The 24,740-nt window shown below is 37.2% G+C and overlaps 1 protein-coding gene across 2 annotated transcripts in view; it reads right to left on the reverse strand.

Annotated features, from left to right (window-relative positions):
• Positions 1-24,740, reverse strand: part of Exoc4 (exocyst complex component 4) — an 826,621-nt gene that overhangs the window by 244,140 nt on the left and 557,741 nt on the right. For both annotated transcript variants that reach the window (XM_074062803.1, XM_074062797.1), the window contains one exon: positions 16,909-17,128. In XM_074062803.1, the coding sequence (XP_073918904.1) occupies positions 16,909-17,128 (220 nt within the window). The remainder of the gene's footprint in view (positions 1-16,908; positions 17,129-24,740) is intronic.

Consider the following 24,740-nt stretch of genomic DNA (forward strand, 5'->3'; position numbering starts at 1 on the left):
CAACAACTTTCAGTTGCTTAGACGGTGTTACTTTCTGCCCCAACAGACCCTACTTTAGGCATGTTGGATTTAGCAGTCGATCTGATAAAATAAGGAGTCATTTGTTTAAGTGCTTACAGATTGGGCCATGTTTGAGTTCAGAGATGACAAACTGATTTCTGTTATAGCAGACTTATACCTTTTAACACCACTCACTCTTCCAATTAAATCTGACAAAGAAGAAAAGTGGCTGCTACTTTATTGTTTTTTGGGTGGGGGCTATATCCAAATATTACAGGTAGGAGGACATTATGAAGAGACCCAATGGCCTCGTGTATCAGGCCAAGGAGTTACGCACACTGCCTAGAGTCACATCACAAGATGGGAACAGATCACCACGCTGTACACTTCTAAGAACAGCTGCTTTTTCTTTCTTTCTTTTTAAATCTCTGCTCTTCCTAATTCTTCATCTTGGCCTTGGCACACAGTAGGTTTTCAGAAATGTTTGTTAAGTGGACTTTAGATCCCTGAATTCAGTCCAAAGTTTTTTTTTTCCACTGTGCTATGTTTGTTCATGTTTTAACAATGGATTAATCTTTCTTTTATCATCCAAAAGAATCAGAAGTCACATTTCAAATTATGCTTTTATACAGGTATAATTAAATCTTCAAAAGGTGGGATGGCAAAGAAATTAGAGGCTAGAGTATAACAGACATTTTACAACCTGCGATGCCAACAGCAGGCAGCTCCCACCCTATCCACCCCTTCTTCCCCCACAGTATAATGGCAATTATATTTCAGGGTGAATAATATAATTATCTAAATGAAACCAGGAAGAAAAAAAAAAAGCATATAACATAAAAGGATTAGCTGCTCAAGGACTTGTGGATGGGTAGAAGCAAGAGGATAGAACCAGACTGATAATTTCATAAAGTAGCCATCAATTATTTAAATCACTGTGACTTTTCAGACAGCATTCTGGACAGCAAGGAAAAAAACACTGTAAAAATCTGAAAACCATAAATTAAGAGAGAGATGCTTGTTATTTGGTTTTGGAGTGAAATGTGTTCTGCCTATAGAAAGGAGCAAAAACAAAGGCAAAGTCATCCTAAATAGGAGGTGGTTGAAGATGTTACTTTCTTGAAAGCTTGGCAAAACAAAATGTTTTCCTTATAGTACAAGTGTTGGTGCTGTTAAAATCCTATCTAAACAAACCAAACGGCACATGAAAGGCAACAGGTTTTAGATAATACTGCAGTAGACAAAAAGAGAATAAACCAGAAAGTTAGGGACCTGGATTCTACCACTAGAACTCCATTTAGTAGCTATGTAACCTTGGACAGGGCACTTAATGTGTTAACCCTGACTCTGGTGGTGTAGATGAATTGATGTCTAAGGCCTTAAAAATTCTATTGAAATCAAATCTTTGTATCATAGAGAATACCAATAATAACTGGGAAAAATTCACAATTCAGGTGAATTATACACAATCAGGCTTTCATTAGAGAGAGTCATGATACAGAAATATGTGTCCCATGTATAAGAGTTTGGTTACAACACTGCTTGTCTGTCATTTTTCTACAAATAAGTACATTAGCAAGTGCCTGTATGTCCAGGACTTGAAAGAAATAAGGAGACAGAACTAAAATAAGCCTAAAATTTTTGCTATTACTTAAGTGTCTGCATTTGCTAAGCCAGCTCTAAAGCAATTGGTTATTTCTACCCAGACACAAGGTCTGCAGTTGGGTTAACACTCATGAGGAGAATCTGGTCAATAGTTTCATGAGTCAATTAGCTTGATTTTTCTCTAGATTTAACTAGTTGGGAATGAGTAAAAATAGCTCTCAAGCTAGTTACTTATGATGATTTCTATAAAACTACTATGTTGTCCACAAAAATAGACATTATAAATATATAAGTAATCACATATATTTTAGACTACATGAGCTTTTATATTCATATGTGCTAGATTAAAAAAAAACTAAATAATATCAAATTATAAATTATCTCTAATTTTTCTCATTTGAAGTAAATTTAAAATTTTATTTATATTCCAACATCAAAAAGCTTCTAATCACTGTTAGGCACCTGTGGCTCACATCTGTAATCCTAAACTACTTGGGAAACTGAGACCGGGAGGATCACAGTTCAAGGCTGGTCTGGGCAAATACTTCTTAAGACCCCTTCTTCACTTAGCCAGAGCAAAATAGACTGGAGGCATGGCTCAAATGGAAGAGTATCTGCTTTGCAAACACAAAATCTTAAGTTCAAATCCCAGCCCCACCAAAAAAAAAAAAAAAAGAGGTAGATCACAACTAAAAAGGAGGGCAATGTAGTAATGAATTAGGGTTGGAGATATCAAAACGAATTCATTTTTATAGTTACATATAGAAATAATTATACATACAAGTATATCCAAGGGTTAACATACATACATATATTTCCTTCCTCTGTCAGCTGAAAATGCCTATAAATAATGATACTCAAGTAACAAGAAGCATACCAAGTCCCCAGATTTGTGATCCTAATACTACTTTTCAATAAAAAACAAATAAACAAAAATGGCCACTTTTAAGACAGGGACAGTAAATACATAAGATGAGGGTGGAGTAATCTTGCAGTACCAGTAAGGAAGTGCTTTCAAAAAAAATTATAGTGATGGAGACATAGGAGACATAGAAGCCAAGTGAAAGATGGCCAGAGCTGGAATAGTTCCAGGAACAAAATGAAGTAATACTGAATTACAACTCAAAGATGACCCATGAATCTATAGTGACATAAATAAATGATTGAATATATACAAAAATGGAAAAGAAATGACAAATCTTATATATAAGAACATTCCAAATAAAGTATGCAGATACATCACCCTCAAGTGGATCATATCTTCCTGCTCCTTAAATGTGTGGGTTGTGCAAAGTGGTTTCCCTCCAAGAGTATACTATGTAAAAGGGGAAAGACTAACTTCATAATGGGAAAAACTGACAAACTCTGCCTCAAGCAAGCAAGCAATCAAATTTGACCTCAATAGTGAGAAGTCACATTGCTAATACATACCACGGATGATATTTCAAAACACATAAACCCAGTGAAATCATGAGAAAAACAATAAACAAACACATATTGCAGGATATTCTATAAGACACAACCAGTCTTAAAAAAAGGGAAAGTAGTAAGTTATTATATCCAAGAGATCCTAGATATATATAACAGTTAAATGTAATGTGGTATTCTGGATGGGATCCTAGTACTGAAAAAGGATATTAGGTAAACAAAACCCAAACAGACTAATCAACCAATCAAACAAAATCCATAAACCAACCAAACAAAAAAACCCTTAACACTACCCCCCTCCAAAAAAACCCCCAAAAAGAAACATGAGTAAAGTATGGACTCTGGTTAATAATAATGTATCCATATTGGTTCATGAACTGTAACAAATAAACGGAAAGATGTTAGCAATAGGGAAACTGAGTGTGAACTGTATGGGAACTCTATTATCTTTGCAACTTTTCTGTAAATCAAAACTTTACAAAACTAGAAAGTTTATTTTAAAAACTCAATTATGTATGCTACTTTCCTTGGCAAACAATGTAGGTTTGCTTTCATACAGTCCATCTACCTGTTACCATGTAGTCAGAGAATACCACTTGACATGGTTGTTGGCAATATCTATTTTACGCATTCAATGAACGAATGCCTACTATGTGCCAAAATTTTCTATTGACTCTAAAGCAAAACTTTGACAGGATGAGAGAAAAGGGTATCCTGGTTTGAGAGGCAAGAAATTGACTGACAGTCTGTATCTATTCAGGCAAGCTGCTCACTCTGGTAAAGCTCTGGAAGCCAAGGTCACCAAAGTACTTCTGCGAGTGCCTGATAGGCAGCCTTGACCTTGGAATGACCAAGGGGACAACAAATTCAGAAATGCTTTGTTGAACACAAAGAAGAAAGCAATTAAACTCTTGTGGTTGAAATGGGGCAAAGAAAAGGAGCGTGTCTCCAACGAGGGGAAGTACAGAATGGATCTCATTGAAGTGCAGTTATCTGAATTTGACTCTGTAGCTATTTGCAAGTGAATACTCAGGGTATTCTGGACTCCACAGATATGACCATCCATCATGGGAATAGCTGTAACCACGGAGGGCAAAAAGCAGATAAAAATGAGGAAGAAAAAGGAAGGGAAACCAGAAGCCTACATGAATTTTTCTTCTCAAAAACTATTTCTAATACATGCAATCTAAAAAGGACATAATGACATAGATAACCTGTTAATGAGCCAGCTTGCCAGTTGCCTTTTCTCCAAAGCAGAACTTTAACTGACAGTACTCCTATGTGTCTAAAAAGGTAATAAATGAAAAACGTACAGCTTAATTTTTAAGCAATATGAATGTGTGGTTCCTGTGGATACAGGTGATGACAAACTCCATTCAGTCATGTCCTCTGAGGCACAGAAGAAAAACCTGATGGAGATTTATGAGAGCAATGTTTATTCCGGAAAGTCAGTCTGTTGGGTTTGTTTGGTCAATTATGACAATCAGTCAAAGGAATGATTTCAAATGCTGAGCTCAGCAAAATGTTGCGGGGTAAATCTCATGCAGTTGTGAGGTCACTCTGCAAAGTTTCAGTCCAGAGGCAGCAAAACACTCACAAGAAACTGTCTCCCCATGTATGCTGGATTATTGGATTCTGGTCTTAGCTGTTTCTGTGACTCTGGCTCTCTGTCCTATAGTGTGTCTGTGAACTGCAAAGCCCCTTCTTTCTTAAAGGTACCTTAATTTGAGCACATCGGCTCTCTAATACCTTTCACAACTCGGTATTTCTTCCACTTCAACAGGAAGCTGGTCTGTTCTAAGCTTGAGACTCCCACTCTAGAGTTCTGTGCTCCCTGTTAACCTTATTTCTACTTTCCGTTTGTTCTTTCATTCAATTAGACTACGAGCCCTAATCTCATGAAAACACAATGGTCTCAGCTTTACCCTCCATGTCCCCGTGTATCTTGTGCTCCTCATTAGGGTCACTTTCTTCTTGACTTCTCCATCTCTCCACATTCTACAATGCCCCAGGACCCGCTTCTTGCCTAAGGCATCTCTTAAATCTTTCAGCCCTCAGTGTCCCTTTCCTCAACTCTGATAGCCTCAATCATCTAAATAGCACATTGAGCGCTTCAGTGTAAACTGTCCTTTAGTGTTCTTGGATTTGTAGGTGTGAGGAATACTGATTTCCTAATCAACTGATTCACTACTATATTCCTGAGAAGTGGGAGTCTTGCTTTAAATTCATCCTGTATCCCTATATTACCTTGTCTTGTGATAACACAAAGCAGGTGTTCTATATTAAAAATATTAATTTATTAAATAAATTAAACATTAATCACTTTGTTTTATTAGAATTCTAATAGTGGAAATTACTCAACTAGGCCATGCCAGGTTTTTTTGGTGGGACTGGAGTTTGAACTCACAGTTTGCACTTACAAAGCAGGCACTGTACCTTTTGAGCCACACCTGCAGTCTATTTTGCTCAGATTATTTTTGAAGATGGGGTCTCACAAGCTGGCCTCAAACTGAGGTCCTCCCATTCTCATCTTCCCAAGCAGCTAGCATTGCAGGCATGAGCCACTGGTGCCTGGCCATCCATGCCACTTTGAAAGAGACAATGTATCAGAGTTTTACTTGCCCATCTCTACACCAAGATTAAGTACACACAACTTATAAGTAGTACAGGATCCTTGAAAGCATGAAGAAAAACAGCTGCTTTCCTTGAACGGTTAATCTTAAAGGGCCATTTAACTTTGAAGCTAAGATAGCCTTGTTTCTCTCTCTTCATTTTCTCTCTAAAACATTTTTAAGCTGGAGCTACAACATCCAGACAGGGTGAAAATTACTTAGGATAAGAACCTCAAATGTTCCCTAAGTACAGCAGTTCTCTGTCTATACTCATCTGGCTCCTACCAGTAATCTCACCAGATCAGCAGTTCTGCTGTTCCCAAGAATGATTAACTATCATTTCTTTGGACTGTTGAGCCAGTCTTTTCTCTTTTCCTAGTATCTTTTGATGGGAAGCTCTTCCTCTTCTCTTAACATTTAAGGAAAAGAAATAAACCTGAGGATGCTTTTGTTAGCAAGTAAAGCCAAATATATTTCAGGCAAAGGCAGTTCTCTAAAGATCTGAGTGACAGAGTGTTAATGTGGTTCAGTCCCTGTCAGCAGATCTTTCATAAGTCATTACCTTCTTTCCTGCTTATCCACCAAGGAGTAGGCTGAAGCAAGATCAGAATGGACAGCAGCCAATCAATGTCTCAAAATATTTATCCCAAATGTGTCTGACTCATAGAACAGTCTAGGTGACAACTAAACTGGCCATCAACGGACCTACCTTTACTCATGATAGAAAGTAAATTTGGAATCCTAGTTTAAAACTCTGGGCTTATCCCTATATTGATGTCATTCTCGAATAGCCTTGTGCTCAAAAGAGTTTCTTACCAGCAAGCAAAGCTGGTAAACAAGTGTCACTAACTGTAATTACTTTTCCATTTAGCATTCCCTCATGACTAAAGCCTTCTAGCTTGTTCTTCATAAACTGACCCCACATCCAGATGAAGTTTTGAAAAGTTGCATCTAAATTAAAATCTGTTCCAAGTAAATTCTGTGAGCTGATGGTTTATTGAAGAAAACATTTGGACTAATGATTGACCACAAACACCCCCAAATTTTGAGATAATTAAGGATCCTTATATGATATCTGAGGCTGGCTGTAGATGATTTTCTACAGACAAAGGAAAAAACAATTTCATTTCTAGCCCCTTTCTATTATTCCAAAAGTCTAGCTATTCATACTCCATAGAAGTTAGCTTAAATATAGTTAATGTTTTTTCTCTTCTGGCTTTGCAGAAAGCTACTTATAGAAGTCTTGTTAACCAGAAACTTTGCTAAGAAAATCAGACAGATGAAATCCTATTTCTTTTGCTTTCAGGGATAACACTATAAGATAAAGATATTTATAAAAAGTTGATCATACAATATGCTTGATCTGCCTGTATATAAAAATCATTTCTCACTGGCTTACTTCACAGTCTACTTCATCAACAGTTATGAAGACAAGTTCCTTTATAATATCCTATCAATAAAGGACCTACTTACAAATTGATCACTAGCATGACCTGGCCAATTTCCTATTCTATGACACTATATAAGGGAAACGTCTGGATAAGCACAGTTAGAAAAACCACCATTACCTCACTTAATGGAGTACAGTGTACATTCAAATTCTAAGGCAGATATTAAAACTCTGTGTGCAACACCATGGTAAAGTGCTTAGGTAGTAGTTTGGAATTCAATTCTGGGATAGCTGAATAGGAATTAAAATGCCCAGGTTCAGTTATGTTACAAACAAATAATAGGAAAAAGTTAATTGTAGAATTTTGATGGTGAGTATGTGGGTGTTCGATAGACATTTTTACAGCTTTTTGTTTGTTTGTTTGTAGTATTCAACCTGAACTCAGAGCCTGTACCTTGAGCTACTCCACCAGCCCCGTGATGCGTTTTTTCGAGATAAGGTCTTTCAAGCTATTTGTTTGGGGCTGGCTTCGAACTGCTATCTTCCTAATATTTGCCTCCTCAGTAGCTAGGATTACAGGTGTGAGCCACTGGTGCCTGGCTTTTTTCTAACTTTTATGTATGTTTAAAATATTTTCATGATAAACTTCTGAAAGAAAGTAGTTTCAGAATTGCCAGGTTCTTATGCTGGTTGTCTAGTCATGTATGAAACAAACTGTTGGTAAAAACTAGTGTAGCCTTTCATTTAATTAAAAACATATTCCTGTAGGTGTTTTCTTACCACTAGTCTCTTTATTGCTGAATGAAGTGGTCATGTGGGCACGTGGATCAATAATCACATTAACCGTCGGGAAACATCTCAGTGTAGCAACCTTCCTAAAGCCTGTTGAACACATGATCCAAGTTCCAACTGTAGTCTTATGAGGCATTTTGGGCAAGTGTTGTTTTCATTCTAGACATGAGGAAAAGCTCAGGGAAGGCAAGTGCCTGGACTTGTATCAGGCTTCCAGGAGACCAGATCCATGCTTCCTACGCTTTTCCCACCCTGCCATGATGAAACACAGCAGTAATTACTTTCCAAAATGGCTCTGAAGAATCAAGACAAAAATCTACAAAAATTAAAGGGCATTAAGCCAGTAATGGAATTAACAGTACAAAAAGAACAAGATTTGATAAAATGATCTGAAAACACAGATGAATAAGATCCTGAAAATCCTCTTTAATCATGAAAGATTTAATTTGCTCAGTTGTCTTGCAAGTGAAGGGGTGTGTGTTGAAAGCTATGGTGACAATCTAAACAATCAAAGACAGGAACAAAAACATCTTCTGTCTCTCTGTCTTCCAGGATAATATCTGAAATAGCCACAAGCGGGTGATTATTTGAGGCTCCTACTTGTCACGAAGAGGCTGAAGAACAATACAGCTAGTGAATAAATAAAATAATAAGAGTAAAATTCAAAGAAAATCAAAATTACAAGTGGTTAGTGCTTTAGGTATAGTATTGAAGGATGAAATTAGACCTCAAGACACCTTGGTTCTTAGACCTATTTTAGCACAGTGAGACCATTAATGCCATCTCTCAGAGCTTAGAGGGGGAGGGGGAAATCAATTGATCAGCTCACTTTTCAACTTAATGATTTTCATGATGACTTCCAGCAGACCTTAAATGGAACTAATCTATTTACACTAATAAAAGCTGAATCTGTTCTGTAGCAGAGTGGAACGGCAACAACTGGCCGTGCTGCAAATGCCACACAAATGCAACATTCTTCATATTAACAGAATCTGATCTAATGAAAACAATATGCTCTTGCTGTTAGCCACACTTCTTTGGGAAAACAGAAGAGGTTACTGGCACTGCTTTGGTTTAGCCAGGAAGATAATTGGGTTGGGCAATAGTGTGATTATCTCTAGCAATTATACTGCAAGCAGCTGTGTCCACCAACCTTCAGTAGTGCTTAACTGTAGCTCCAGCAGTTACTCAGCCTATCAAGAACTTTGATTTTGAACCTAGAGGACATCTAGAATTTAGACCATCCTTGACCCCTTCCTGCCAGAGGGTCTTCAAGGGAACTTGAGCATGCTGCATTCTGTGTAACATAGTTCTAGTTGCTTGCTGTAGTGGACTGAATAGTGCCCCTCTCCCCTAGTATTCTATATGGAACTTCACAATATGATCTAGCTTGGAAAACACTGGGATAAAAGCATACAGGATTAGGATGGACCCTAAATCCAAGGAAAGTGTCCTTGGATTTAGGACATTTTCCAGAAAGGGACAAATGGAGGCTCAGGGGAAGAGGCTATATAAACAAGAAGATAGGGACTGAATTATACCACCAGAACCTAGAAGAGACAAGGAAGGGTCCTCTTCTAGAGCCTTTGTGGCAATTGTGGCTTCTGGCCTCCAGAACTGTGACAATGTAAATTTCTGTTGTTTTAAGCTGTTGTAGTAAGTTTGTGCTGACTTGTTTTGGCAGCCCTAGGACACAAATCCACTAGCTTTAATGGTCACAAAATGGTCATGCTGCTAATAAATGATCAGTAGATAAAATTGTAAAAGTGAGAGTTAAGAAGGGGGCAGGTAATATTAGTCAATGCTCAGGTCCATCACATGTGACTTGGGGTAGGAAGGAGAGGGTATGTTTTACAGTTATTATTGTACTTAACAATTAGAGTGTTCCTATGACATAGATTTTATTATACCCATCTCATAGAGGAAGATAGGTACAAAGAAGTTAAGAAATTTGGTCCTGGACACAAAGCTATCAGATGAAATGACTGCAATTTAAATCCATTCATGTTCTATTCCAAGACTTACATACAAAGCTTGGTACAAAGTATCAAAAGAGCACTGTGATGGAATTAAAGCATGCCTCAATTGTACTTTTTTTTATAAAGTCTCTTTCAGGGCAATAACTGATTCTCTGGGATGGGAAGATCCAGGCCAGAGACACTAATTATGACTGCATGCTGGCCTCATTCGAGCATCTTATAAAATGCTGATGCCCAGGCAGGCCCCACTTGTGGCCAAATAATGAGATGCAGGAGTGGCACTTTTAAGAAGATCTTGGGGACTCCAATGAGCAACATTGTTGAGAATCACTGCTCTAAGCTGGCAGGTGGAAGTGGGAAGTGCCGCTGGCTGAGGAGGAGGTGACAGTATGGTGTTTGCAGGCAGACTGTAGCTATTTCACTTCTCAGAAATGACTCCGGCAAATACTCAGGCAGTGAGGAAAATGAAATATGCTTTAAATATTTCAAGACTGCTTATGATTTTTACTTGAACAGCTTATGTTTGTTCCTCCAGTGATGTGGGAATTTGAGCCTGAGCTTTAGGAAAGCTGCTTCTGTCTCACATTGCCCTACATGGGCCAGAAAATATGGGCTCTTCCTTGGGAAAGAACTCAGCAAAATCCAGCAATGTGCTAGACAAGAACGCAGCTTCTGCGGCTGTAGCAAATATTGTTTGTACTATGTTTGGGGCTGCATGATACAAAGTGGAATAATTTTTTCAGCAACTACTGTTGTTCACCACAAAACTAAGAGCTCACAGTGTTAGATTCTGTCTCTTAACCTCTAGTTGGCATGCTGACTTTGTGTTAAGAGGATATTTCTTAAACTTCAGAGTGTATGAGGTCATCTAGATGGTTGGCTAAACCAAAGAGTCCCAGAGTGGGGTGGAGTTCAGGAATCTGTATTTCTCACAGGCTCCCTCCCAGATGATGCTGACATGAGCTTTGTCTTGCCCTGGTCTAGGGCAATGTGTCTCAAACACTAATAAGCAGACAAATCAGCTGATGACAACATACAAATGAAGACTCTGATGTAGAATTCTGATACTTCTGCCCACAGATTGCTCTTTAAGTAGCTAGGGTATAGAATATGCCAGTGGGGGGTAGAAGAGGTAACTTTAGTTGGACCATTACTCACTACCCAATCAGCAGGTTGATAGGTAATGGATAACAACATGAAACATTAATGCCCTCACTCTTCTATTTATTTATTTTTAACATGTAGGCACAAAAGTAGAAATAAATCCCCAAATCAATGCTAACCTAGAAAACTAAAGTAAATCAATGTTCTTTCCCCAGGTCTAAGGAATGAACAATTTGTAGACTGTGGGAGATATACAAGGTCTACCATAATTAACTATTCCACAAACCCCATGTTCAGAATGCTGGACATGGAATTCCAAAATTTCATATCCAGAGGAGGACTCAGGAGTAATGAGGAATTTCTCTTAAGAGATCTTAGTTTAGTTTGAATCCACATGGATTTCCAATACATTAAGACCAATTTTCAAAAACAAGTGATGGCAACAGAGGACTCACAGATATTAAGACCAAGAAGTACATTCAATTCCTACCTTCAAACTAAGAGCATAAGAGGCATAAGAACTATAGCATTATAATTTAAGTGCCATCTAGAATCTCAAATTCAAGATCATGAATTTTATACCATGGGAGGAAAATATGTGCACACATGTTCTTGAACTTGGGTAGCCACCATTCACCCATTCATTCATTTTCATTCACTCATCCATTTGTTAAAATACTGAAAGACTCCTCAATTTTCTAGTTATTCTAGGTACTGTAGATTTAGGAGAGAACCAACTGCAAAAATCATCCAAGCTCTTCTATCTGCTGTAAAGTACTTAGGTGCTGAGGCAAAACAAGTGGCTCTATGCTTTACTTCTCTATGAGGCAGTTTGGGGGAGTAAGGATTTAGAACAGTGCTCTTCTAGCTATGGGAAAATCCCAGATTTCCCCCCAACTTGTTGCATATACATAGTTTTAAGAGATATAATAAAAGTGAATTACTGGAAAAAAAGAAATTTAAAATCCCACAAAAATATGCAAAAGTCCCAATTTTTTATTAGCGTCAACAATGTCAATTTGTTTTAAAAAAAATAGTTTCAATGCTCAGTCTCAAATTCTCTGAGTCTGATAGGATAGTAATACATAGCTTGCAGAAAAGCATCATCTACAGACTACGATTTAAGTAGAACTGGTTGAGAGCACAGACTTCAGGGTAGAATTACTGGGTATGAATTATAGTTTTATTTTTGCTAGACATATGACTATGAGCAAGTTATATAATTTCATAGTTTCTTTACCATAATATGTCACAGAAATTCCTGCCACACAATCAAAGCACGTATAAATCAATACATATAAAGCACTTAGAAGGGTTTCCAGTTTGTATTAAATGCTACTAAATATTAGCTGGCAATCATCATCATTATCTACTATCATGATTGCTATCATCATTATTATTATTTCCATTCTCAGTACTAGTACTATGCTGTATCATTTTGGCCTAACACTTGCAGAGTTATTTCATGTATAAAATGGTGCTTGCACTCACTCCTTCCTACTAACTTCCTGTCTTCCTCTCTGTGGGCTTTGTGATAGAAAGTGAAATTGCCAATACAAATGAATGCTAGCACCCATAGCAATGCCCCCTCAAAACAAATGTCAACACTGCCCAGATGTATTTCAGAGGGGCAAGGACAAAGTGACCTGGAGTTCTCTTCCAGGGTCCACTGCAACTGTCCAGCATTAAACAAATGAAAGCAGCACTAAGACAGCTGTCTTTCCAGGAGCCTGGAGAATTTGGATGGGCTGATGCCAAATGGCACTGGGTGCTGCTGCAGGGGAAAGACACATCCTCCCCTTTCCTCTGTGACTAAATAAGAATGGCAGAGGGAACAGCTGCAAAGGATATCTTTAGACTTCATGTAACCGAACACTTCACTGACCTGCATCTTCACACATACTTCTATTTCTCTAAGCTCCTTTCTTAACATTTGTTTTGGATATTACACTAATATATTTGAGAATTATTTTTTTTTCTTCAGATTAGCCACTTACCAATTAATAGGAGCAAAAATGTCAAGGAGACATAGAAAGAAATTAAAAACACATTGAAACTTGAGCACAGAAATCATGTCAGAAGACAACTTACAATCATTATAAAGCAAAAGGATGTCTTGGGATGAGAAAGGAAAATAACCATGTCTTCACTTGCTTTTTGAGACTCATAATTCTGAGAAAATTAAACAAATTTATTGTCTGCATCCCCAGCACCTTGCATTTCTATAATATAAGATTTTGATGAAAAAAGGGAGGCCATAAAGGAAATGCAAATTAAAACCACGCTAAGATTCCACCTCACCCCTGTTAGAATAGCCATCATCAGCAACACCACCAACAACAGGTGTTGGCGAGGATGCGGGGAAAAAGGAACCCTCTTACACTGTTGGTGGGAATGTAGACTAGTACAACCACTGTGGAAAAAAATTTGGAGGCTACTTAAAAAGCTGGACATCGATCTACCATTTGATCCAGCAATACCACTCTTGGGGATATACCCAAAAGACTGTTACTCCAGAGGCACCTGCACATCCATGTTTATTGCGGCACTATTCACAATAGCCAAGTTATGGAAACAGCCAAGATGCCCCACCACTGACGAATGGATTAAGAAAATGTGGTATCTATACACAATGGAATTTTATGCAGCCATGAAGAAGAACGAAATGTTACATTCGCTGGTAAATGGATGGAATTGGAGAACATCATTCTGAGTGAGGTTAGCCTGGCTCAAAAAACCAAAAATCGTATGTTCTCCCTCATATGTGGACATTAGATCAAGGGCAAACACAACAAGGGGATTGGACTATGAGCACATGATAAAAGCGAGAGCACACAAGGAAGGGGTGAGGATAGGTAAGACACCTAAAAAACTAGCTAGCATTTGTTGCCCTTAACGCAGAGAAACTAAAGCAGATACCTTAAAGCAGCTGAGGCCAATAGGAAAAGGGGAACAGGTACTAGAGAAAAGGTTAGATCAAAAAGAATTAACCTAGAAGGTGACACCCACGCACAGGAGATCAATGTGAGTCAATGCCCTGTATAGCTATCCTTATCTCAACCAGCAAAATCCCTTGTTCCTTCCTATTATTGCTTATACTCTCTCTACAACAAAATTAGAAATAAGGGCAAAATAGTTTCTGCTGGGTATTGAGCGGGGGGAGAGGGAGGGGGCGGAGTGGGTGGTAAGGGAGGGGGTGGGGGCAGGGGGGAGAAATGAACCAAGCCTTGTATGCACATATGAATAATAAAAGAAAAATGAAAAAAAAAAAAAGGAGGCCAATAAAATGGTATTTTAGCTCTGAAAACAAATTTGGAGGTTAATAGCTTGAATGTTTTTTGTCTCAAGATTTATTCACTTACATATAATTATATCTTGATAGGGTCAAAGAGAGAACAGGTAAAGATGTAGTTCTTAGCCTCAGACTGGAGTAATTGATTTAAGGATAACAGGCAGAGTTCTGTGTATAAAATGGCTGGTGACGAGGCTGGAAGTGATCTGACAGGCACATCATAGACTGTTTAGGGGTAAAACTTGGCTGGCAGTGTATGGCCTGACCTGGCCAAGATTGTGGTCAACTAGTTATAAGTTTTAATGTGCCTTTGCTACTCAAGACAAAAATAATCTTGTTTAATAAGCCAAAGTCTCTAGTTCACAGATTCACTTGATAGTGTACTGTTGCCTTTCCCTCCCCTATTAAAATCAGTACACTAAGTATGTTAAAATCGCTCTGTATGGCATATAGCATGACACTTTACGGAAATAAATACTGAATGTTTTTCTGATGGAATAGAGAATAATATGACCAGACAAAGCATAAAAGTAGACAATTGTTTGTCACTATTTTCATTTTTTCCATTCTGACTGCAAGTATTCATGACTCTCAAAATTTATTCACTGTGTACATTCATCTATCCACATATATGTAATAAAGTACTTAGCACTTTCTTACTGCCTGACACTATCCTGTATAATTGGAAGTTACCTTCTTTTGGGAATGGAAAGAAGACAAATAAGTTAGCAAAGGTAGTAAGTATGGTTGCGATAAATATTAAGATAGGAAAAAACAACCCAAAGTACTCAGGCTGGGAGCATAGCTTAGTGGAAGACTATTGGACCATTATGTGCAAAACCCTGGGTTTAATCCCCAGCACCAAAAACCCCAAAAAAGACCCAAAGTGTTAAATAGTGATTAACTAAGTACACTCCTTAGGATTCTGACACAAAGAATATTACATTTAGATGATTCATATGAAAAACATTAATGAGGAGATACATTACAGAGGTATGGACAAGTGTTGAAAGAAGCAACAATGGATGTTGAGGCATCTAGAGACTAGTAATAGCAGAGATCAGAAATCAGAGGGCAGGGAGAAGAAACAGTATCACAGAGCCCAGTGAGAGCCCAGTGAGAACTGGGGCTGTGGAGGAAGTGTCACCTGACATGACCACTGGTTATAAAGGGATGCACTCATGGCCAGGACCAGGATCCAAACTGGGGAAGAAGAGGAGAAGAAAAAACTCAATCTCTTTCTGTTCTCACCCTTCAATCTCCTGTTGGTGCTTCCTATTGACAGAATCTGATCAGAAGCCACCTGGCAAGACAGCCTTGTGATATAGCCCATGGAGATTAGCCTCAGTATCGAAAATGCATGGGGGGCTGGGGAGGTGAAGAGGAAGGGAGGAATGGAAAGAAAACAACAACAACAACAACAACAAACCAGGAACAGGGATCTATTTAGGTGGAATAGTCAGGGAAAACCTCCCAGTGGGAGGTAATACTTCAACTAAGACTCAGAGAGATGGTCCCAGATATGCAGAGTCAATGGAAGAGTAACCAGTAGCAGGAGTGAACATATGCCATTGCCACAACCCCTCCTTTGTGTCCCACACCCAGTAGAGATCCCTCGCAGGAATATATCTAATACAGTTCAAGACAATCCAAATCAGCATCTTTCTAGTGATGGCGCTACTCAATTTTCTCAATTACAGAAAAGTTTTGTAATAATCATAATGATAATAATAGTAATAAAGAACATTTATGACTAGGACACTTCCCTAAGAAAGGTCCAGTACATCTGTGACTTCTAATGTAGACAGAAGACAAAATCAAGGAAGACATATAAAACATAGGTAAAGCCAGGTAACTGAAGTAAATACAACTCTCATTTATGCAGCTTCGAAGAGCTTGAGCCTTCTGTACTTTGAGTATCCTCATATTGCACAATTTATGTAAAAATGTGCTTTTGTGCCCATTGTTCTTTTAAATGAAAAAAGGCTACAAAGATTAAATTATAATATAATAGTCAGTGGATACTCATAATTTAAACTTATGCTAATTTTCCTTTAGTTTTTTTATTTATCTTCAAATCACTAGCTATAACGCATATAAAATATATCTCAAGTCTATTAATTAAAAATATATACTGACACTTTTATTTCCATTGCTCAGAAACCATTTCTTTTTGTAGTTGAAGCAAAATTTCCAATATTAATGAGATCGTTACTTGCATTAAATGATTTGACTTTTAAAAGCCAGTGTACTGTATCAAATTCTCTGTGAGTTAGTCAAGTTATTTACAGTAAATTTGCCCTCAAAAGGTACAGAGGGTTTCCTGCTGGTAATTGAGGTTAGGTAGAGTAACTAATTTCCTTCCTGTTAATCCCTTATGCATTGGGATGCATTTACCAATGGAAAAACAGTTCCTTTTAAGGACAAATTCTGGGCAAATAATAAAAGAGTTGCCTACATGTTAATGAGACTCACCAGCTCCCATATTCAAAGTTAACTTTTTTTTTTTTCCTCAAAGGTCTTAAGGAATTTTCTATTATCCATCTACATTACGCCTAAATTTCCCTAGTGCTTGTTCAGTTTATTTTCTCTTGTTTTGTCCCTGATGAGTATAGAAACAGATGTGAATTCTTTTTTTTTATTAACAACTCTTGCCAAGTCAAGAAAAAATGCTGAGAAAAATAATATGTTCTAGTGTATTATTACCTGCAGAAGAGGCCGCTGCACCCCTAGCACCTTCATGGTGTCTGCATTAGCTAGGATCTTCAAGGGATCAGATGTCTTAGTGACTCCTTCAATCTCCTTGTTGATCTCAGCCAAGACCTGATTGAGGAAGATGTTCTTGATGTACATAGTGAGAAACTCTCGAAGAGGACATTGTTTTGCTGGGCCAAGTCCCAAGGCATGCTCAATCTCCTGAATAAATCTGGAAGACAGAGAAAAGTGGCTGTTAAATACGTAAGAAAAATACATAAATATGACACCACACACAAGCTTCTGTGGGCTTTGCCTATTTCCATGAAGAAAGCAAGGTTATCACCTCATTTACATAAAACTAAAAAAATAAGCTATGTTTCTAATTAAATAGAAGGTGGATAAAATAAACAAATGCATGATTTCTAAACCAGGAGGGAAAAGGAGAGACAAAATTCTTAATTCAAGAAGAAAATAAGAGTAAAAGCAAAGTATGATAAACAGAAAAAATTATGGTGTAAATTAAAGAGCATACCCACACATAGTTTATTTCTCATTGAAACCTTCACAAGTATACATGTAATTGGAGAGAGAACTAGGGAGGGAAGGAGAGACAAAGTGGAGAGAATGATGGATACTCTTTAAATTCATGATGATACTGAGGCCATACAGCAGGGAAGGGAATTGGGCTAATGAAGTAGCTCAAGCAGTAAGAGCACCCACCTAACAAGGGTGAGGCCCTGAGTTCAAACCCTGGTGCTGCCAAAAAAAGGAAAGTGAATGGACGGGAGTTGAATTTCAACTTTATCTGTAATGTTTTATTTTCTTTGATAAAAACACTTAAAAGTGTATATAACAGAATGTTAATAACTGTCAAATCTTAGAGATGCGTGTGGAGATGCCTTTTACATTCTTGCTTGTACTTCTCTTTAGAGGCAGCCCCTACTTTCTGTGGTTTGGTATGCACAAATTTAATTTCCTAAGGTTTAGTTAAATAACATTAGCTTCCCAACAATATTTAAATCCCATAGAATCACAGCATAGTTACCACAGTATAACTGTGAATAATTGCATAAAGTAGAAAGTATGCTTCATGCATTATTGATTAGTGTGTTATGATTAGTGACCAATCACATTACATTGTCCAAGTCTATGGGCAACTGGTCACTGTGCATTGGTTATTCAGTTTATGAACATCTCCCTGTCTCCAAGTGACAAGTCCATGTGACATTTTATAAACATGGGTAACTGAAAGAGGAAACAGGCCAACAAAGACAAAGTGTAGCAGTGAAACTAAACATGATGGTGCTGGGAATGAAATCTGAACTGAATGTAAATAGAGTTATAGAAGGATATGTGACCAAGGGAATTTTGTCACTGGTGCCATTTGAGAGACTTATAGCCAATGGCAAACTTCCCAACAGAAAAGAAGTGGTTGTAACAAAAAGGAGGAAGAGCATGAAGATGGATGGGATGCCAGAGGAAGTGATGCTGGCAACAAATTTTATATTACAGGAACTCTTGGAGATATTTCACAACAATGAAAAAACAAAGGATAAATTGCTGGTAGCTGATCCAAACATAGGAATAAAATAAAATAAAGACAAAAATGAATAATTAATTGTGAAGATATATTTCCAACTTATATAATAGATGATGGCTAGAAATAAAGATAAAAAACACAAACAACTTAGAAAAGTGATCAAAGGACATAACATGGCCTCTAGCCATTTACAGGGTTAGAGGCATGGCTCAACTGCACCTGCCTAGCGAGCATGAAGCCCTGAGTTCAAACCCTAATACTACAAAAAAAAAAAAAAAAAGATAACTTACAGTAAAAGAAACACAATGGCCATTAAACATAAGAAAAAATTCTTAACATCATTCAGAAGGATAATGTAATCTACATTGACATTCCAATTTTTACACCCAGGCAATTGAACAAATTCTAAAAGTTTGAAATCATGCTTTGTTGGCATAAGTGTGGGGAAAGAGGCATTCTTGTATATTACTGATAGGAGTGAAAAACAGCACAATAGTATAATAGGGCAAGTTGCTACTACTACTCAACATTACAAATGCCTTTTCTTTTGATCCACAAATACTACTACTAGGAAATTCTTCTGACAGTTATATCTGAATATAGATAAAATTATCTATGTGCAGAGTTATATAGATCATTTCAGCATTATTTTTCTGACAAAAGACTGGAAACAACCCAACTGAGACCATGTATTAGGAAAATATGAAATAAACTATATTGTATTACAAATTGTACTATGGTGCAGCGCCCGCTATCCTCCAAATATGAAAAGACCCCAGCATATATTGCTAAGTGGAAAAAAAACAACAAGTGCAGGTATTTAGTAGTATTTATTACAGTAATCTCTGTATCAATCCTCATTTGTTTACTTTAGCATAAAGACACCCACCGAAGTCTCATAAAAAAATAGGTACCTATATGAGGCAGGGGTGGAGTCTGGATGGAGAAGTGGGAATGAGATTGTTCAATTATAACTTTTTATAATCATTTGATTGTTAAAAACTGTAATGCATTAGCTACTTGATTAAAATTAAATTAGAAAATTTAAAAATTATCTACACATATCAAATACTATACTTCATAAGTTGCTTTTTAATTAGATCACATTCCTTAAGGTTAGTTGTTTAACTAATATTTTCCTTTATTTAATAAACCAACATATTACATAATCTTGCATATCACTGGTTAAACAGTCCATTAAACCCTAGTGTGCACGTGTGTGTGTGTGTGTGCGCGCACATGTATATGTGTGGTCATCTTCTAAAAGAAAAGTCGTATTAATTTGCTAAAGAGCAAATGCAGTAAAACTGCCTTTACTATTTTTAATATTATAGAATCAATCATCAGCAGTACTTCTCTACTTTCAAAATCCTTGACATTTATTAGAACACAATTTTTACCAGTCAATCTGTTCCTCAGCAGAACGACAGAAGTCTCTAAATTATCCACATTTTCTTTTTTTCTAGTCCTGTATTTATCTCTGGTGTCCCTAAAGCATGAAGCTGTTCCAACCAGCACTGGTAGAGGGGACCCCATCATTTTCAGCTGAGTGATTTCTTTCGAATACAAATCATTTATTCCCTAAAGCATACACATCAGTCTCCAATGACACATCAGGTTGATGTTGTCATCTCTAACTTGAGGGGAACTACCCAACATGTTTCAAATCTGCTTTGAGAGCTGTGAGGGACCTCACTGTGCAGAAAGCACTCACTATGTGGGTGAAAATAAAAGAGAAAAATTAGGGCTACTTTACCAGTCCCTTCTTTTGTCAAAAAAAAAAAAAAAAGGTAGAATGATGATTTCTATGGGCTGGGGGTACTGGGGGATGGTACAGAGATGTTGGTCAAATGATCCAAATTTCAGTTAGACAGGAGGAATAAATTCAAGAGATCTATGTACAACATGGTGACTGCAGTTAATAACGATATTTTTCATACTTAAAAAAAAAAATCACAAAATGTAGATCTTAAGTATTCTTACCACAAAATACAGTGAATATATGAATGGTAAGTATGCATGCTAATTAATTCAATTTAGCCATTCCTTAACATATATGTATTTCAAAATATAATGCTGTATACCATAATTTTATCAATTAAAAATAATAAATAAAATGTCAAAAATGAGAAGTAACTATGTTAAATGAGCAAACTGTCCTTTCTTGGGCAGGAAGAACACAGAAAAAGAGCATTCCTGGTCACTTGGGATGTGAACCTCCCTCATTGCTGCTGTGCAGGGTGGTTGTGAGCAGAATACTCAGAGTGCTCCAGAAGTTGGTTCTGGAATGCACCATGCTGGGGAAGTAACTTAGCCTCTCTTAGTCTCACTTTTCTATACCGTGACATAGTGCAATAATAGTACCTATCTCACAGGATTGTTCTGATGATTAAGTGAGGAAGTAAAAAATTAAGAACTCAAAACAGAGAATGACACACAGTAACTACTAAGTAAATACAGTTATAGCTATTTTTATAACTATTACTATCATTATGTAAACACTGACAGTGTTGGAGATTAGAGGAAATTTGTATGATATACTTTTTTTCACCATGATACTTTACTTACCCTTTAATATCATCCACAGCCATCAATTCAGATCATTAGATTAATATTTTCAATGTTTCAGAAACAAACAGATACAGGAATGACCAAATCCACACATAGCCAGGCACTAAATATAAATTACTCCATGCTGTGTCCTCAGTGTCTAGGACTACTCTGTAACAAGCACACATAAGACTCTCAGGAAATAATATGTTGAATAAAGTATTGAAAAAGTAAATAACACTTAATTTGATCTCAACCCATAGTTCCTGGAACTAGGATGTGACCTATCTGACAATGGCCTCATGCCAAGAATTTGGACCAGAGTTCCAAATAAACAATTAAAAAAGGAAAAGAACAAGAAAAATCACCGCCACAACAAGGGGATTGGACTTTGATCACATGATGAGGTGAGAGCACACATGGAGGTGTGAAGATTAGGTAAGACACCTAAGAAACTAGATGGCATTTGTTGCCCTCAACGCAGAGAAACTAAAGCAGATACTTTGGGGCAACTGAGGCCAATAGGAGAGGGGGACCAGGAACTAGAGAAAAGGTTAGTTCAAGAAGAATTAACTCAGAAGGTAACACACATGCACAGGAAATCAATGCGAGTCAACTCCCTTATCTCAACTAGCAAAAACCCTTGGTCCTTCATATTACTGCTTATACTCTCTCTTCAACAAAATTAGAGATAAGGGCAAAATAGTTTCTGCTGGGTAGTGAGGGGGTGGGGGGGTAAGGGAGGCGGTGGGGGGAAGTGGGGAGGAATGACCTAAACATTGTATGCACATATGAATAAAATAAAAAATTAAAAAAAAAGAAAAATCACTGCTCATTCCTTATCTCCATCACCTTTTTGAATGAGTATTCTCTAGTTTTCTCCATACTCTCACATTGCTTAATTCATGCATATGTTTGTTTTTACTACTTTTTTCCTGCTTTTTCACAGAGCATTAAAAATTTATTCTGTCATGCTAATGAACACACTATTAAACCAAATATTTATTAGTGAACATTCATGCTGCCTCCAGGTTTATTATAGACAACCCTACAGTGAACATCTTCATTTGCTTCTGTTGAGTTATAACCCTAAGTTAAAATATCGCAAGAAGCTCCTCAACATTGTTCATGGCCAGGTCTAAATTCTATTTTCCCCCATATTGCCCAATATGCTGCCTGGGTCCTTCCACCTACTATTTAAAGTGATCTGTTGAATGGGAGGCAGGAGTGAGATAAAAGGGGGTAGAGGAGAATTACCAAAAAATCCATCTTTTCCCCCAACAAACTGCTCATCAGCTCTATGGAAGCAAGAAAACATTGAATTACGAACAGTGAAAAGAATCTCATTAACAAAGGAAATACTTCACTGCAAAGATAAGCTAGAACAGAGATGGAACCCTCTCAGCATGGATATTATCTAATCTCAAGAAGTGCTTACACCCTGGGGATTTCCTAGCTCTGCAAATGATGAGCAGGCAAACACAGAGTCCCGGTACACCCATGCGTGTGGAAAAGGACACAATAAGGATCAAAGGATGTGATCTACATAATGCTGTACAGAGAGTATCTAATTATAGGATTTTAAAGAATGTTATACAGATCAGCCTCCTAAACCTAAGACGATAAGGCAGGATAAATCAAAAATCAAGTAAGAGTGTATACCAATTCTCATCACATTCGGATGTTTAAAGCTTGGATCTTATTTCCTAAATTTTCATATTGCTATTTGTAAATATTTAACCAGAGGTTTTCTTTTCAGATTATCAACTAGAGGGTCTTTAAGAGTATGTACATATGCAATACCTATGTTTTAAAAAAAATATTTACTCTCCCTTGTAGCAAGTTATGTGACCTCTGGAATGCATAAGGGAGCACACACTATCTACATTTCACCCAGTACTTTCAAAAATTTATCTTGATGTGATTTCTACCTAGGGAAATTATAAACTAATTAAAATTTCACTTGAGCCTCCCAAGTCCCTTACATAGCCCTGCCTTCTTAACACAAATTCTATTTGATTATAAAGATCCAGTTTTTTCCATTTCATCTCAATCAGGAATTATGGCTGCTACCAGCTGGAAATAACGTTGAACAAAGAGCACATACACTGTGTTGGAGAAGTTGCAATGGGTACAGTGACATTTATTCATTTGAATGAAGATAGCTGTTTATGGTGGATTTTTAACATAGTATATTCAAAATCCTTACCATGTTTGATTTGTGTGAAAAAAAAAACCCAACAACCTAGAACCCACAATAGAATCCACTCCTAGACATGAGCCTATTCTTTGTACAAAGAAACTGTGACCAGTTTGCTTATGGTAAATGGGGCTTTGGAATCAAACCCAAACAAGGCTTTGCAAAAGGCTGAAACAACTTGGCCTACAGAAAGAAGCCACTCCAACACACACAGCTCTTTTTAGACATATGTGTTACTTATGTGATTCTCTCAGGTATGACATTAAAAGCACAGAGAAAAATGGAAAACAACTTGGGCAAAGAAGGAAAGAATCCTCAGAGGAATTGATTTGAGATATGTTCAACTTACTTGTATTATCTGAGTTGAAAATGATCATTTAGGAATGATTTACAAGGGAGTCATTCAGAAACGGCAGCAACAGGCATATTTAAGACCATAAATCAGTAGAACATGAAAACCGAAGAAAAATCCATAAAGGTTAATGCACTTTGGAGCACATTTTCCTCTTAATTCATGGGGGTAAGCCATTGGCACATCAGGAAGAGGCTCTCCCCCAACAGTCTGTAATTGTTCATGCTGAGTCTAACTACTGCCTGTGCCTTTTGTATATAAGGATTTTCTGGTTAAAAGTGCAAAATAAGATCATCATTGCAGAGCCCAACCATATCCGTGGCCCATGCCTCTAGGAGACAATTTGCTGAACTAATAAAATAAAAAGGGATTTGGGTGCTCTTATTTGTAATGAGTGAAATTCACGCCTAAGACTAGAGGAGAAAAGAAGTAAAAAATCATTAAGTAATGGGAAAAAAGCATATTATCTACAGAATTTGGACTCCGCAGGCTTACAAACAAATTTAACTTTTAAAAGTCTTACCACAAGTACATTGTAAGTGATTTGTGACTACATTTAAGTGTTCCCTCCAGACTAAAAAGCACTTTAGGTAAAATGAAGTAAGCCTCTTTAAAATGACAGCTGTTAAAATTTTTAAGCATATAATTTGGAAATTGAAGTGACTTAAACTTTAACCCTTAATATCAAGCAATCTTTTCCAAATGCATATAAATAGGCTAGGTGTGGTGGTGCACACCTGTAATTCTAGCACTTAGGAGGCTGAAGCAGGAGGATGTGAGCTCCAGATCAGTCTGGGCTACACAGAGAGTTCCAGGGACTACTTAGTGAGACTCTGCCCCTAAAAACAAAACAAAACAAAACAAAAAACAACATCTAAACAAATGGCTAATGATACAAAACTCAAAGACAAAATAACCATATTTTTCTAATTGGTTCAGAATTCTATTTTTCTCCATTCACTTTATCATATAGTAAAACAACCACTTTTGAGTTTTTTTTTTTTAAATGAAAGATGTTTTTTTCTAAGAAAAATGGCAACTTACTATAAGCTATTAATCATTATCACCTGGAACCTTATGCGTGACATATTAAACACACTCTATTTCAGGTACCTCAGTTCAGTTTGGCCTTCAGATATTCTAATGTGAGACTCAGGGGAATCTGGTCAATCTATGCCATGTCAGTAGGAGACGTATTA

The sequence above is a fragment of the Castor canadensis genome, chromosome 2 (genome assembly GCF_047511655.1).
Source record: "Castor canadensis chromosome 2, mCasCan1.hap1v2, whole genome shotgun sequence".
In the NCBI taxonomy this organism is placed as follows: Eukaryota; Metazoa; Chordata; class Mammalia; order Rodentia; family Castoridae; genus Castor; species Castor canadensis.